The sequence below is a fragment of the Zootoca vivipara genome, chromosome 1 (assembly GCF_963506605.1).
Source record: "Zootoca vivipara chromosome 1, rZooViv1.1, whole genome shotgun sequence".
NCBI lineage: Eukaryota > Metazoa > Chordata > Lepidosauria > Squamata > Lacertidae > Zootoca > Zootoca vivipara.
Genome location: NC_083276.1, coordinates 41,402,372 through 41,420,117, shown reverse-complemented (window position 1 = coordinate 41,420,117; position 17,746 = coordinate 41,402,372). Strand labels below are relative to the sequence as shown.

The window sequence follows — 17,746 nt, the reverse complement described above, 5'->3', positions numbered from 1 at the left end:
AATGCAGCACTGCTGGCACGTGTCCTGCTTTGCAGAGGTGACAATACACGTGTCCCTGAGCCAGGATGGCAAGTGGACAGAACAAGCCAGCCTGTAGTGCCGACTGACACTTACCGGTAGCAATGCCGACTACTCTCCACTCCACTCGCACCTTCCCGGTAGTTAGACAGTGATCGTGTACACTCCATAAATTTAAAGCACAAACACCTCCCACAAGAATCCAGGGATTTACCCCTCACAGAGCTATAGTTCCCAGCACCCTTAACAAAGTATAGCTCCCGGGATTCGTTGGTGGGGCTGGGGGTTGAATATTTGGTGTATACCAGGCACGTCCAACAGGTAAATCATGATATATCGGTAGATCACTGGACATCTGTGGTAGATCACCGATAGGTCAGTGGCTCCCCCCAAAGAAGCTAATTTATTTTGGCTCCCCTTAAAAAAGCTCAACATATTTGCCCTGCACCCCTAAAATGACCACCTAACCACCAAAACAGGGCTTTCCTTTCTTTCTTTTTTAAAAAAGCTCAACGTCGCTTTCCTCTTCCCTAAAGAAGCTCAACAACTTTGACCTGAACCCCCCACTGCCAGTTTTTTAACTCTGTGAGTAGATCACAGTCTTTTGGAAGTTGGCCACCCCTGGTGTATACTGTACTCCTGTCGTGCGGCTTTTTTTTTTTAGCCGAGATACAAAAAGTCAACAACCTGATTATTTCCTGCCTTGGTTTGGCTTGATGCACTCTAGCCTGAGATTCATATACTGTACGTCCAGGCAATGCATGTCAAACAGGTTCCTGGTGAAATCCTGTAACGTTTCATGCCACAGATGTTCTGTGGGGGTTTGTCCTGCTTTTGTGCAAGTGTACCCCTTCAAACAGCCAGAGAGCAACAATGTGGCAACACTGGATTGTGTGAAGCCAACATCCCCTCTCACTCCAGATGTTTTGAACTACAACTCTCGTAATCCCTGACTGTTGATCATATTGTCTGGGGTTGATGGGAGTTGGAGTTCAAAGCATGTGGAGCACCAGCTTGTGAGAGGTTGGTGTCAAGGAAAATTTACAGCCTTGCCCCTTTTCTAATTTAATCCAGCAAGCAAAAATCTTTGGCAAGAGGTTCCTTTACATTTTCAGTACATCTGTTCAGCTACTGCACACTTCTGTTTGCTTTACAGGATAGGACTGGCCTGCTGAGAAAATGCATGTGAACCAGCCTCAAGGAAGAGCACAGTGTTAGTTAAATAGTGATGGAAGGTCTGGTGTGTGTGTGTGTGTGTGTGTGTGTGTGTGTGTGTGAAAGTACAGAGCGCCCTGGATCTTGGTGTGGGTGGTAGTTGGCACTCTGTCCATGTATGTATAATATAAATCACACAACTAGCTGCGAAAACAAAAATAATTAAGATTTTGAGCCCAGATTAGGAAACATGTTTATTTTTTACGCTGGGATATCACTTTGACAAGTAAATGGGAAAAGACTGTGATGGTTCAGAGGGCCAGGGCAGGGCGTGACATGGCCAATGGAGAGAGAGAAAGTAAATTGCGGGATTCCATAAATATGCAAACTTAGACATCTCTGTACAGCTTGAAATACTAGCAGCTAAGGTGAAACACAAATTACCCATATCAGAAAATGAAGAGTTACAAGAAAAATGTCTGATGAACTTTAAGCACACTGTCAGTGGGAAAGAGAAAAATATGCTGAATTTCTGATTTAGGGATCTTATATGTTAATAACAAACTTGTTCTCTGTGTACCAGCTCTTCTGCAGCCAAAACTTCACTATCCACGCGAAAGAGGAAGCTATCAGCAGGGGAAATCTAAGGTTTGCAGAAGGGCACAAAATAAGTAGGAGGGGCAGACTTAAGGGGGCAAAAACAGCAACCCAATGAGGACTGAGCATGCTCAGTGGCCACAGAATCCTGACTGGCAGGGAGGTGGAAAACTGGAGGGGGTAATGGAACAACATATCTAGGGAAAGGCATGGCTGGTTGGCTGGACACCAGAACAGAAATGTTCCATGCTGCAAAACAATTTCTTGCAGGTTCCACTTGTAAATTACATTGCAGGGATAAATTGGAGAGAGCAACCACCATTATTTTTGAAAGGCTACTGGTTAGTCTTCTCTGAAAGAAAGTACCCCAGATAATATTACTTTCAGCTATCTGAATACAATTTCCCTAAGGAGATTTGTTTAACTGATGGTGAAAAGAGGGGTGACTGAGCTAAAAGACACTTTTTGTGTCACGCCATCAAATTCAGTCGGTTAGTAGCAATGATGTTTTAGAAAAGGGTTTCCCTTTGTCTTTAAAATATCCTTTGAGCCATTTACTTCACACTTATTCCACTCATCATCATGCCTCTCCGTTTACTCCAAAACGAATTGCACTGGAGAATGACAAAGAACTCTTGCTTAATAATCCTGCAGTATAATAGAGAATATGGCACTGTCTATTGAGCAGGCAGTTGAACAGCTTACACTGCAATAACATCCGCCTCTAATCCGCACCAGGTTTGCTGGCTTTGTAAAAATGCAGCTTGTTCTCGTTTTTGGAAAAGTTCTATACTCACTACTCAAAATGGAAATTAATTATCCTTGCCCCTGAAATAGCAATTATTTCCTCTGAGATGTTCATTTCAGTATCCAGAGTTTTGGGCGCCAGACCGCTTGATCCAAACATCAGGCATATCTGGTTTGCTGTTTGGCAAGACAACTGGATCCTCGCCCCCTACTCCTAACCTCTGAGTTCTCCTCAAACCGCTGTTTTGCTGGGATGCTGAAGCAGAAGTGTCAAAGACAGTCTCCCTCAGGTCCAGCCTCAGGGTGTCTCTCTTTCCATTCAGGTGACCTCTTTGAGTTGGACAGCAAGAACCCGCTACATCTAAATGACCTGGGCAATAACTGGCGGATTCCATGAGTTTTACGCTTGGTTCAAAGTCACTCAGGGATGTCTCACTGGAGACATTCTGAGCACTGAAAGAGCTGCCAGTGGAATAAAGGCATCTGTGGAGTTCGTACATTTCAGTTTCTGGTACATTACTATTTTCTGAGGTATAATCTGATTTTTGTTGATCGGTGTTGCTTGAGGAGTGAGATTTATTCAGCAGTTTGTCATCGACTGTGCTGGCTGACTGAAGATGGTCCCAAGCTTTATGGCCATATTTTTTACATCTGCAGTCTCTGCAAGGCCTGTCCTTATGACTTTCTCCTTCGATTCCAGAGCTGCTTCCAGGTTTGTAAGGAGAAGATGTTTGCATGGCTGGACATTGGCAAAGGGCTACATGACGCCCTGCATTCTGTTCCAGCTTCTGTCTGTCCTTTTCAGAGGAAGGATGAACTTCCATTCCAGAGCACTTGCTATCTTGGAGCTGAATGTCTTCAGATAAGACAGACGGACGATTGGACAACTTGCTTGTGGAGGTGCTGTTGTCAAAGCTGTCACTAAGCTTCCTGGCCAAAGGCTGGAGCTCGTACTGTTCATTTGCACTGTTGGATTCCTGATCTTTTTGTAACCGACTCTGCTTCTCATTTCCTCCACAGGAAAACGTTCTGTTGGAAGAGCTCGGGTCATCCGAATACTTTTTCAGAGCACGAGTGCAAGGCCAAATTATTTGTCCGCAATTCTTCTCCGGGCCAAAGAAACAGCACAGAGACTGGAAGAAGAAGCTCGCAAAGCCGCAACTGACACACTTGATCATCATCACAAAAATGCCCAGCTTCCTGTAGGCCAGCACGGTGGCAGGCAGCATGAGGACACCTGCCGAAAACAAAGCCGAAGTCCCCATAACAGTGGCACAGCTCATCTGCTTCAGGGAGAAGGCTACACGGCTCAGGCGATCAGGATGCGGACACAAGTGGTAGGATATGCAGTAGTTGACCGTGAAGTCAACGGAGAGACCCACTGCTGCTGAAATGAAGAGAGACTCCACCGCGTTGAGCTGCCACTCCAGGAGGACCAACAGGCCGACAGTTACCAGAACGGTGCCTGTAATAGCTGCGGCGGAGAACAAGCTAAGAAGGACATTCCAAGTTGTGAGCAAAAGAACCACAAATGTGATGGCTATTGATAAGCCCAGCACTACCATACTCTCTGTGTCCACGCTGTGCTGGAGATTGTAGAGCTCCAGCTTGCTGGTGAACCAGCCGTTCTGAAGCCCCATGGGGGCTACCTTCATCTCTTCTCTTATCCAGAGGCCAATTTCATCATAGAAATGCTTGGCCTTGCTATAGTTGAAGCTGTAGTAGTAAATGGTTTGAAACTGTAGCACCAAAGCAACCAGGTTGCCCCTTTCATCAAATCTGAGGCCTAGGTCCCGAGTCTCAGCCTCATCTCTGCTTTGTTCCATAATCATCATTTTGATGCAATGAAGGAAGACTTCTCTGCTGTATGGGAAGGAGAAGTGATTACAGCAGAGGTTGAAGCTGTGATCTCTCTTAGAGCACTGGCGGCTATCCATCCACCGGTGAAATTCTTCCATGAAGCAAACGGTGGATTTTTGTTCCAGCTCAGCGTAGTAAAAAGTCTGGTTTTTAACTTTTTGGCAAAAGTCCAGCAGCCATAACTGAGCTTCAGAATTTTCAATGGTAAATGCTGGGTCCATCACCAGAGTGCCATTGTTCTTGGGGTTAAAGTGATCCCCATTGTCCACTGGGAGTACACCCCATATAATAGTGACGGGCATGTGCAGGTCTTCTCCTCGCTCTAGCCTTTCGAACATAAACTCGTTACAATATTCGGCATCATACCTCTCAAAGGGGTGGCTTAGCCTGAAAACCTGCACAGATGACATCTCTAGAGAAGGCAATTTGAGCCTAGGGTTCAGGCAGGAAATGTAGGCACCCCCTATAGCCAAGGCGGTAAACCAGCAGATCCATATATAGCGGAACTTTATCACCCCGCAAGGAAGGACTTTCTCAAATAATAACTTGGCGGTTTCATGCCAGGTTTTCTGGATACGCCTGAGGATGTGGTGGAGAGAGAGAATGACACTCTTGTGCCCACTGTTATTCCAATAGCCCTCTGGTTTATAGACACAGTTCCTTGCTAGGTAACGTTCATACAGCACAACGGTGGAAGGAAGCCAGGTCAGCATGAAGACCAAGTTCACCAGGACAGAGGTGCCCATGTAGATGGCAAAGCATCGGATGGCAGTTATGTAACTCATGTAGCTGGCGTAGAAAGCAGCACCAGTCGTCAGGCAAGATGCTAGCATGAGATACCCAAAGTGATGCATGGTTAGTCTTACCCACTGCAGTAGCCCAGCGGATGGGTTCTGGCTCTTGCTCAGGTTCCAGAGGTCGAAAAAGACAAAGGTGTGGTTGGCACAAAGACCGCTGAGAATGACTACCGCTGTTAGGTTTACAAAAGGGAAGTAGGAGAATCTAAAGGCCACCTTGTACAAGAAATAGGAAATCATCAAGGTACCAAAGACAATAATTAAGGTGATAAAAGTAATAAAGACCGAGCGCAAATAAAAAAATATGCTTAGAAATATGGCCAGTATCGCCAAGACTGCATACACGGTATCCAGTAATAGGTAGTGCTGGAATAAGGTCTGCTTAAGGCCCAGATCCATCCCAGTAATGGACGTGTAATTATCAAACAAGTCCCACGACTCAAGGTTGTTCAGGTAGATGCCCAGCATGGATGCTCCTTTCACCATAGGCAAGAACAGCAGGCTGTATTTCAAGGTTGGCACTTGGTATCCCACTGTCTGTGGACTGAGAAAATCTCGGTCGACCAGGAAATGAAGAAGCTGGTAAACAGCACGGAAGCGTGTGCATTTCTCGGGGATTTTGGAGCACTGGGCGTGCTTGTCTCTTTCAGTCTTGGGACCGATGCAAGGAGGGACAAGGACACCTTTGTGATAGTCGGGGGCACATGTACGAAGGAGCACAAGGGTGTGGGAAACGTCGGCTTCGGTAACCTCTAAACAAGACGACCGGTTGTACAGGGCTGCGATAAAGTTTCCAAGAGACCAACTCGGACAGCATTCGTTGGCTTCAGTACGCTGGCAGAGATTCCCAAACTCTGCATGAGAACGGATCTGGAAAAGCCAAAGGGGAAAAGAATGAATTAGGCCTGCCCCGCTGCCACTGCCGTGTCTGTTTTATCCTTTTGACAAATGTCTTGTTCTGAGGATGGGGAGTTTTAAAGATATTGTTCACACACATCCCCTGTTTCAGTCGTCATTTAAAGCATAGTGTCGTGTTTCAAGATGTAGGGTTCTACGGAATTTGTGGGGAAGGCTAGTAGCTCAGTGGTAGAGCAGAAAGCCTCAGGTTCAGTCCCCAAGATCTCCAAGTAGGGCTGGAATATCCCCTATCTGAAACCCTGGAGAGCCTCTGCCAGCCTATGGAGACAATACTGAGCGAGATGGAGCAATGGTCTGAGTAAGGCACCTCCTATGTGCCTCTCTGTGTGTATGAGAGAGAGAGAGAGAGAGAGAGAGAGAGAGAGAGAGAGAGAGAGAGAGAGAGAGAGAGAGAGAGAGAGAGAGAGACTACCCATATATACTCAAGTATAAGCTGAGGCACCTAATTTTACCTCAAAAAACTGGGAAAACCTATTGACTCGAGTATAAGCAGAGGGTGGGAAATGCAGCAGCTACTGGTACATTTCAAAAATAAAAATAAATACAGGTACCATCCTATGCCTTTCCCAGCTGTCGGCAGCGGGGTGGGGGGGAGAAGCGGCAAGGAAGGATCCCTTCCTCTCCGCTTCTCCCTCCCCGCCGCCTCGCACAGAGCAGGCATAGGACGGGGGTTCGGAGAGTCACAGCGCAACGCTTATCCGAACCCCCGGTCCTGTGCCATTCTCCGCTGCTGCCCGCCTCACTCGAGTATAAGCCGAGGGTGGCTTTTTCAGCACATTTTTAATGCTGAAAAAGTAGGCTTATACTCGAGTATATACAGTATACCTCTAAGTAAGGATTTCACACTGATTCAGAAGCATTAACCTGAAGTTAAAACAATCCAGGAGTATAGGTGTGTACATATTCCTTAGAGCAATACCAACCTTGTCCTGTTCCATTTGACACATGGATTGTATTGCTTTCAAGTTCCATAAGCTTCCAGCAGTTGTGGACATAAATACCAGCTGAGAATAACTTTTCCCTAAGGGCCAAAATAGTAGGTACAGTTATGTAACAGAAGAGATACCTGACAACCTACTTGGAACAAGCTCTAGACATTTGGGTTGGGAGGGGGGAATGATGCTATAGGCTGCTTTCACTGTCCTTGCATAACTCTGCTTTCCAAAGAGGTAACCATACAACAAGAGCACCTTAGAGACCAGCTAAGTTTGTCATAGGTATGAGCTTTTGTGTGTATGCACACTTCTTCAGATACTTCTTATCTGAAGAGGTGTGCATGCACATGAAAGCTCATACCTATGACAAATTTAGTTGGTCTCTAAGGTGCTACTGGAAGGAATTTTTTTATTTTTTGTTTTGACTACGTCAGACCAACACGGCTACCTACCTGTAACTCATACAAGACTTACCCTGTTTGCTAAACCATTGGTTTCTTCACACACTTAAACTTGGGCTATGCCACAGCTATCTAGCCGTCTTTATTTTCTTTTCCTGTTAACTTGGTTTTAATTGGCATCCTGTGTCTGGCCATTTATTTAATTTATTAATTGTTTTATTTCATAAAATCTACACACTGCTTCATTTTATTTATTTATTTTAACCCTCAAAGCATCAAATCATTCCAGTTTATACCCATGTCCTTGGATTACCAGTGCTGCACTTGTGGGTTTTTGAGGCTGGGGGATAAGAAGCATCTCCGAGTCCTTTCACTATTACTAATGCGTACACACACACACACACCACACAATATTGGCCAACTCTTAAGCTGATTAATATTCTGGAGCCTTTAAATGTGTCTGTGGGAAGTGGGGGGTTGTTTTGCTGTTTTGTCTTACTTATTTCCATGTTTTTATCCTGTATTTTACTCTCTGAACCACCCTGCAATCTTATGATGAAGAGCGGTATATAAATTTGATAAAGAATAGAAGCTCTCACTTTGCTTCCCTGCTTGTAATATAGGAAATGACACCTCTTATTAGTTTCAGATCTGCACTGAAGGTATTTCACACAAGCTGAAGGCTCTTAAATGAGTATATGGAACGAGGCAGCTTCAAAAACCTTCCATAAGGAAAATTATATTATTATTATTATTATTATTATTATTATTATTATTATTAGAATTTATATACCGCCCTATACCCGGAGGTCTCAGGGGGGTTCACAGAAAACATCCTTACTACTTTCTTGCCTTGGTCAGTTCTGCAGGGCAATCTCAAACAAAACTTACCTGGGGGTCCACAAAAGAAGCCATCCTTTTCATAGTCTGGCTCCACCATCCTCCTTATTCTTGCTGCTTGTTCACCTTGTATGGATCTCTGCCCTCTGTTCATGCCTATGTCCCCGTAACTAGCAAAAAAGAAGAAGAAACAACATTGTCCTGAACTGAGCATTGTTCTGCAACTCATTTGCATGGCTTTTTATGATACAGAGCTGTAAGAAAGGCTTCTCCTTCTCCCTCCTCTCTTGCCCTTGTCCTCTGCCAGGCTTGGATCCTACAGTATGTTTGGAGGGAATGTAAACAACAGTGTAACTTAAATAAGTTCCTGCCCCCTCCTCCTTCCTAACAATGTGTCACCTCACCCCACATTGTTCTTCCCCACAGAGAGGGTTTCTTTTTGGGGGTGGGGAAAATTTCCTTCCGTGATGCTCCTTAAGTTCACCTATCCCTATGCTCACCCAACTTCTTCAAGTAGCGGAAATTCCAGGGACGCAGCACTTACCGGGCGCTGACATTGTTTCATTTGGAGGCAGCCCATGGTGTGTCATGTTTGCATTTATTTACAAATAAATAAATAATAGTTTGAGCACTCCAAGGGGCAGCTAATTCCACTGCCCCACATCAGAGAGAGGGTGAGAAGAGAGGTGTGTGGTATGGTCTCTCCTGCACCCTTTAAACTCCCCTGTTTGTCTCAGGGGGGAAGGGCACTGCCCCATTGCCAGTGAGGAAGTAAGAGCTAATTGCCACTGCACAAGAAGTGGGGTGGGTAACATGGGCATAGCCAGTGCTCTTGTATGCACACCCCTAAACATTTTGTGAATCTTAGTACTTTTCTCCATTTACTGTCTTTATTTCCCCCAATTTGAATTATAAAATGGTGATTTTCTTGAGTCAAAATGAGAGTACCCCTAAACATCTTTTAAGAAATAAAAGCGCTGGGCCTGGGCATAAAGGTAAAGGGGCCCCTGGCCATCAGGTCCAGTCGTGTCTGACTCTGGGGTTGCGGCGCTCATCTCGCTCTATAGGCGGAGGGAGCCAGCGTTTGTCCGCAGACAGCTTCCGGGTCATGTGGCCAGCATGACAAAGCTGCTTCTGGCGAACCAGAGCAGCGCACGGAAACGCCGTTTACCTTCCCGCCGGAGCGGTCCCTATTTATCTACTTGCACTTTGATGTGCTTTCGAACTGCTAAGTGGGCAGGAGCTGGGACCGAGCAACGGGAGCTCACCCCGTTGCAGGGATTCGAACCGCCGACCTTCTGATCAGCAAGCCCTAGACTCTGTGGTTTAACCCACAGCGCCACCTGGGTCCCTATGCCTGGGCATAGCCCACGTGAAATCCTCAAAAAAATATTGAAAAGCATTAAACAGAAGCCTGTCCCCTCCCCCACAATGTCCTTTTATTGAGAGGATTTTTACCTGTGATCTCCCCCCCCCCCAACAAAACTCCTGGCTAATAATGTCTTGCTCTTTCCTCTATAAATAAAATGCCTTAGGCCAGCCCTACGGACACCTTGATCACATCTATGTTTTATGTAAGCTGCCCCGAGTGGCTGGGGAAACCTAGCCAGATGGACGGTGTATAAATAATAAAATGGTGGTGGTGGTTAGCATCATCATTATCATCATCATCATCATCATCCTTGGGGGAGGGGAGGCCAGCTTTTGCACCATTCAGAAGACCTAAGGAAGACTGGCTAATGATTAGTTTCTATGGAAACACATTGCCTGAATATCTGACTCACAGAAATATGGTAGGAACCCTATTGCATTAACATCTTAGGAGACAAGCCTCTGTGCCTCTTGCTTGTTATCCCTGTGCTTCCTGCCCCCCACATTGTTGCCTCCCCCAGTGTGGAAATATAGACCACAGTCTTTTTTCCAGTTCCTATTTTATGCTGCTAAGCACCATGTATATTGATGGTTCCACAATACATAACACAATAAGAAATGGATCATTGTTCTTTCTAGAGCAGGGATGTCCAACGGGTCAATCACGATCTACCAGTTGATTGCGGGGCGTTCCTGGTCGATCGTGTAATCCTGATGGATCAGCCAACCCCCCCCAAAAAAACTCATCAACTTTCGGCCTGACACCCCCCCCAAAAGCTCAACTTTTGGTGAAGGCTCCCCCCAAAAAGCTCAACAACTTTGGTTAATCTTTGGTTAATCCAATGGGTAGATCACTGCCAGTGTTTTTATAGTGGCAGTAGATCGCAATCTCTTGGGACATCCCTGTCCTAGAGCAATAGTTCCAAACTCCCTGCACGTGCGCCCGCACCCCCTAGAAAAATTCTGAGGTTCCTGTGGAACACTTAATTGGTTTTTTGTCTGCGTGTTGTAGCAGTCATAATGCACTGCACTAGATGCATTTATTTATTTTATAAAATTTATAAACTACTTGATTGTTAAAATAAACCAAAGCAGTTTACCAAAAAGCAAAACAATAAAATCCAGGGGGAGAAATACAACTATGTTTTTAAACATATGAAAGTTAAATTACGGAAACAGATTAAAATTTTCTCAACTTCCTAAGCATCTGGGTAGGTTTGTTTTTAGCAGGCACTGAAAAGAGAACAGTGAAGCTGCCTGCTTGATCTCAAGAGCCAGGGAGTTCCAAAATTGCAGGCGATGCCACACTAAACAACCAAGTTCTTACAAATGGAGAAGTGGCAGTATGTATTGAGCCTGTAGTCGTGCCAATTCTGCCGGTCGAAGCAGTCAAGTGGGCACTTGGGTAAGACGATCTCATAGGTAAACTGGTCACGAGTTGTTAAGGGAAATGGGAAATGATATACAATGAATTGAAAAAGATGTTCAAAAAAACTTTTATTAAAAAAACAGAAGGTTTTCTTTTGGGAATTATAGGGACAGAACTACCTAGATTGTATAGAAATTTATACAGCAGCAAGAATGTTACTTGCCTCAAAATGGAAAGAAGCAGAAGTCCCAGTAAAGAAAGGATACAAAAATTTATGGAATATGCAGAAATGGCGAAACTTACTGGAATACTAAGAAATCAAGATAACAAACTCTTTATAAAAGAATGGAAATTGTTTATTGAATATTTACAGATAAACTGTAAACATATAAAAACATTAGCAGGATTATTGTAATAGCCTGCAGTTTTATAAGAGTATGTATTTACAGTAGATAATTAAATGAGTAAATTAAATGAATTTGGATATGCAGAAGATATGAAAAAATAAATTGAAGGAACCACAGAAAGAGGGGGGAGGAAGTCAAATTTTGAAATGTTCAATGGATTGTAAAATTAATGAAACGTATAAATTTGAAAAGTATATATATATATATATATATATATATATATATATATATATATATATATAAGAGTTGCTAAGGGCTTGGTATACTAATAGTAATTTGACCCGGTAGGAAATCAGCAACCAGTGCAGATCTCTGAGCACAGGTGCTATATGCTGACAAGGCCTCACTCCTGTCAGCAATCGTGCTGCAGCATTATACGCTAACTGCAGCTTCCGGATCAAGCATGAGCGGCAGTCTGGAAGTAACCAACCCATGAACTACTATAGCACGGCTTACGATAATTAACTATTTTTACAAACATGCTATAGACTGCCTGAAAGAAGCCAGTGGCCCTTGAAGCAGAGTTTGGGAGCCCCTTGATCTAGAGCAGGCATGGGGAATCTTGGCTCCCCCAGATGTTGATGAACTACAACTTCTATAATCTTAAGTCATTGGCTATGCCTGCTAGAGCTGATGGAAGTTTTGGTTCAGCAACCTCTGGAGGGCCAAAGGTTCCACACTCCTGCTCTAGAGATGCTAATGATGATGGGCAGAATTCAAAGTCCTGCAAAGGCATTTCCTCTCTCCTTGTCCCACGCGCTGTTCAGGGGCATCTCTTGACTCTCTCAAGCAGATTTGGTGAAGGTGTGTGGAGGGAACAAAGAGGGGGAAGTCCTATTGCTCTAGCAGAACTCGTGCTGGCTCCCACTAGTGAAACTATTTAGTTGAATTTGGCCCACTGTTTGTTAGGCTTTTCAGTTTTGGGGCAACTGGGTTTGGCTATATCACAATGCAATAATACAATAAGCTTATATTAAAGTCCCCAATGCTCTTTTTGATATTCGGCCATCTGATTTTGCAGTAAAACAATCTCATTGTTGTAGTCGAAGATCTGTAATCCATATCACTGCCCCCAAAACATGTACAGTACCTGTTGTCAGTGTGAGGGGAAAGAGAGAGAATCTTCTTATAGCCTGTGTGGCTTTTCATATTCTTCCAGACAGTGAGCTTTCTGCCTATGTCGGTGTCTCGTGGCTCAAATCCCTATTTATAAATATAAAAATGTGCATATTTCAAGATGTTATACAAGAGCATTTCTATTTACAATACGCCATTGGCTACAGCACTAATCTAATGTGTATGTTCAGATGAGTCCTTTTTTCTGAAACATGTACAAGTTTAAGATTTCAAGACTGGATAACCAGAATTAATCCTGAGCAAACCAAGTCTGGACCCATTTTAATGAAGTGCTTCGATAGGTAAGATGTCCCATTAATTTCAATGGGATTGAACAAATTCCAGTTCATTTCAATTCAATGCAAATCTATTATGCAGCTCCCATCATCCATGTCAATAGGACTTTTGCTACGAGGATTTTGCCCAATATGTAAAGTCTGGATTTAGCCTCCCCACACCAGAAAAGGCCATAATTTACTTGAGGACTTTATTAAGGTCAGGTTATTTAATGAGTTCTGAAAATCTACAAGAGTGGTTGAAAAAGACGACAACACTTATAATGTTCTCATTGTAGTGGAAATTCTACTCAACATTGATCCAGAGCAGAACTCCAATGTATAGTTAGCAGAGTAAAAACTTAAACACATTGCAGGATTCCCAGAAAATAGACCAGAGGCAATTAATATTTCATCCAGCAGAGCTTCACTGCTACTGAAGGCAAATGAGCATAATGGTCACAAATCCAATACGTTCAGGATTGGCACTGTCCATAAGAAGTCCAGTTGCAGCAGACTTAACTGAAACTTACAATAACTTAAAGTCTAAACCTTAACACTATATACAGAACACCACACCAGAAAGAAGAGAGATAGAAAGAGAAAGTGAAACCCAGGCTCCTTCTGGCCTATTATTATAGTCAGCATGATCTTGACAGAAGAGAGAACAGAACCAGTTTAAACCAGCTGTACTCGGCTTCTCTGAAGGAATAACCCAAACATCATGAACCTTCTGCTTGTTTCTTTCACACAGAGAAGCTTCCGGAACCTTCTTGAACTAATTAGAATAGGAAAGACCTCTACACATCAGATCAATACTTTCTGTACTAAGAAATGCAAACTGACACTCTTTACATATTTTATTGGAAGTCTGCGGGAGAAGAAATCTCATTAGGCACCTACAGTACAAGTATTTGCCAGGGCAACTCTAAAGCATGGAAAGGGGGTAACCAACCTTTACATGGAAGGATACTGTATGTCCCTGAGGCAGATCAACTGCAGGAACTTACCATCAAGGGCTCAGAAAAATCAGGCAAATTCCCCACTAACACGCTCACCAGCGTACAGACCAACACGGTCAACGAACAGAGCACTAAGACAGCGACCGGCCACTCAGCAATCACTTGGGACAAACTGGAAAGGAGCGAAAGGAAAACAAGAAGCTGCCATTTCATTTCATTTTCTGTTTCATTCATTTTTCTCTCTCTCCCCCCCCCTCTCTTAGGTGGGTAAAGGGGGGAGGGTCTTCTTTCTTTTGACATTGCCAGTTAAAACCCACACTGGCTACTGGTGTGATCTCTGGCACCAGGTTTCAGGGTGGGTGCTGGTGGGAGCGGCGAGCGGGTCACTGGCTCATGCTCTGGGTTCACAAGTTTTGGTTCAGATTACCTAAGCACATGGCGACATACTAGGCTGTACCTGTAACTATTCCCCCAAGTCTTCATAGCTGGAGAACAGGCCAACCTACCTGCCTCACTCTGCCCTGAAATTAGGCTCTTCCTTTAATCCCCCCAATAAATAAGTGGCTAAAAGGTGCCTTACCCACCCCAGAATGGTTAGGGAAATAACATTAGCACACATGCTTGGAGGGCTCTGTGGAGCAGTCCTGCGGCTGGGGGCCTGCATCCTTTGCTCCTCCGCGGGTACCTTGTTCGTCATGTCCCCTCTCCATTTTCAAGGATGGAGAGGAGGTGTATATAGTAACGGAGCTCAGTTTTTAGCACCATGCATGACCAAATTATTCCATTCCTCTTGGGGTGGAATAAGGGGGAGCTGAGAGGGAAACCCTATCAAGTTATTTTAGAGGAGAGGCCCGGCCAAACTACCGGTTGCCTTGAGGTCTCAGCATTTTACCTTCAGACCAAAAAGGCCATACATGTTAGACATCCCTGTGCCCTCTCTGATGTGAAAATGGGGCTTGAAATGCAGGGGGAAGGGGGTGACCTTGCTGTGTTTCAAGCTACTAATGTGAACAATACCCTAAGACAGCCTAATGGTTGGTCTCTCTCACTGCAGTAAGAGACTTCCTCTTTAAAGCAGCCATTTGGAAGGGGTGAAGCCTGCAATTTTGATTGGAGCAGTGGGGCTAGAGAAGTGGAGATCCTGTGCTGTTTCTGGATTGAAAACTCTCTCTCTTACACACACACACACACACACACACACACACACACACACAGAGAGAGAGAGAGAGAGAGAGAGAGAGAGAGAGAGAGAGAGAGAGAGAGAGAGAGAGAGAGAGAGAGAGAAGCTGCATTTAGCCTTCTTGCTAGGAGGAAAGAGATGCATAATATAAGTAAATACCTGCCTATTATTTACCAGCAGGACTAGTGTAACAACTTGGGAGTGATTTCTCTTTGGGGAAAATGACACAGGAGGGAAACACTCCCTTCCCCAGCACTGCTGCTCCAATCAGAGTTAGAACCTCCTCATTTTATAGTTCTGGGGTGGCCAAAAAGAATGTTATCAAACGTTTCTTGAAATTCTCTTCTGATAAATTTTGGCTCCTGCTACCTGAAGGAATTTTTTTATTTTTTGTTTCAACTACGTCAGACCAACACGGCTACCTACCTGCATCCATTTAAAGTATGTAAAAGTACAGGTAAAGGTACCCCTGACCGTTAGGTCCAGTCACGGACGACTCTGGAGTTGTGTGCTCATCTCGCTCTATAGGCGGAGGGAGCCAGCATTTGTCTGCAGACAGCTTCCGGGTCATGTGGCCAGCATGACTAAACCACTTCTGACGAGCCAGAGCAGCACACGGAAACGCCGTTTACCTTCCTGCCAGAGCGGTACCTATTTATCTACTTGCCCTTTGATGTGCTTTCAAACTGCTAGGTTGGCAGGAGCACGGACCGAGCAACGGGAGCTCACCCCATCGCGGGGATTCGAACCGCCAACCTTCTGATCAGCAAGCCTCAGTGGTTTAGACCACAGCGCCACCCGTGTCCCTATATACCATCAAAGAATCCCAGGAACTGTAGTTTACCCCTTCACAAAGCTACAATTCCCAGCACCCTTAATGATCTACAGTGCTCCAGATTCTTTGTGGGCAAGTCACGTGCTTTAAATGGTTGGTTTGTACACAGCCTTTGGCTCAGGTAATACTGAATGGATGAAAGAAGCAACGAGAAGGTAAGACTGAAAGGGGCAGGTGCCAAGCCTGCTGCTTCCCTCCCTACGATGACAATGGTATTAGACAGTAATTAAACTACAGCTGCGCCAGTCAGTCCCCATTTTCATTCATGGCCAGAGACATTTGGGGTGGCTTTTCACTGAATATTCTCTGGGCCGGGCTAACATTCTCCAATAGGTTGGCGGTGAAGCTCCCAAAAGGAAATATTTCAAAAACCGATCTGAAAATTCTTGTCAGAGAAATGTTGGCCCTCCGTCCAGTCCCTGAATTTCCTTGTTAACATTTTATCTATATTATGCTGTGTCTGTCAGAGGAGCAGCTTGGTAGCAGATCTCTAGCTGAGGCAAATAAACAGTGTCATCACTTGGAAGATGAAGAGGCTGGAGCATGCAGAAGTGAAGAGATGAGACCGATATCATGCAGTGAGTCAAGATGCTCAACCCAGCATGCCCAGCTGAATGAAAGCACTTTTTTTGAAGGCCAGTCCCTAGCTTCTGTATCCAAAATGCCTTTAGCTACTAGTGTTAGCTTCAGGGCACTAAATCCATTTCAGTAAATATAGGCACAAATTAAGAAGTTAGCATACGCCTGCTTCACAACACAGAAAGTACTACATATATTACACACACACACCATATTTACACTGTAGAAACACCACGGAGAGCCACAACCGTCACCAACTACCTAACGTACATTCATGTGAAACACTTGTGATGTGGGGGAAAGCAAATGTTGGCACTTCACGTCTTATGTTGAGCATAACGGGGCATGCTAAATGTTGAACGTGCAAAACCGTGCAACATGCAAAGGAAGGCCATACATGCAGGACAATACACGGCAATACCTGGTTCGAGCGTGATATGGGGAAAGCTCTCTGGAAGGCTAGCTTTTCCTTAAAGCTGCGGAGTACATCTCTTGCAAAGCGGGTTGGGTTTGGGGGGAGCGGGGGACGTGAAACAGATGGGAAGCTCTTAATGAGGAGCTGTGAACCTACTAATGTAGCTGCAGCTCTTTGCCTGCCTGGGATGTCACCAGGAATAATACATTGCCTCGTTCCTAATAGCAGGGTGTGAGGAGAAGGGGAAGACATGATGATAGGGTAGAGAGATTGATTGTAACCTACCTCTTTGGCATCCTGAACACTTTGTCATGTCTGTAGGGAGAAAGATATTCATTGGCTTATTAATTTCAGCCCAGGCAGAAGTCTCTGTTCATGAGAGCGTTAACCCTTCCAGGCAGGCAAAGGACAAAGTCAGAGGTCTGGGATGCGGTACGAGCCAATGAACCCTAAATAGCATGGTTGGGGAGGCTGGCAGTTTGGGTGATGATGGACTTAGCTGTCCCTGCAGCTTACGGGGGTCCTCTGCTGACTTGGTTCATTCAAGCAGCAACCAGGCTGAAGCATCTAAAACTTATGACTCTCCAGGCAGATTCGGACAGCAACTTCCACCAGGCTCAACCAGCACAGGTGACAGCAAGGGATGATGGGAATTTGTGTCCCTTGGCGAAAGACTTGGGCTCTCAGCTGGGGAATCCCTGAAAGTTTCCTTGAGGAATTCAGTGCACAATCCCTGCATCCGCTTGGAATATAGGTTATAAGTTTCAAAAGGCACAATGGCAGAATGTAGGAGTGGGAGCCTTTGTGGTGTAACTGCCTTGGTCGCGCTGGTTGATGATCTCCGGTGGGCTAGGGACAAAGGTGAGAGCTGTTTCCTAGTTCAGCTGGATCTCTCAGTGGCTTTTGACACCATTGACCATAACTTCCTTCTGGACCGTCTAGAGGAGCTGGGAGCTGGGGGCACTGTTA

General features: G+C 44.8%; 1 protein-coding gene across 1 annotated transcript in view; it reads right to left on the bottom strand.

Moving 5' to 3' along the window:
* Nucleotides 1-2,547: 2,547 nt before the first annotated feature.
* Nucleotides 2,548-17,746, bottom strand: part of DISP2 (dispatched RND transporter family member 2) — a 29,029-nt gene continuing 13,830 nt past the window's right edge. Inside the window, exons 3-8 of the mRNA XM_035097324.2 lie at nt 17,063-17,092; nt 13,817-13,940; nt 12,506-12,618; nt 8,320-8,438; nt 7,016-7,113; nt 2,548-6,044 (exon numbers count right to left, since the gene is read on the bottom strand). Of these exons, the coding sequence (XP_034953215.2) occupies nt 2,634-6,044; nt 7,016-7,113; nt 8,320-8,438; nt 12,506-12,618; nt 13,817-13,940; nt 17,063-17,092 (3,895 nt within the window). The 3' untranslated portion in view covers nt 2,548-2,633. The remainder of the gene's footprint in view (nt 6,045-7,015; nt 7,114-8,319; nt 8,439-12,505; nt 12,619-13,816; nt 13,941-17,062; nt 17,093-17,746) is intronic.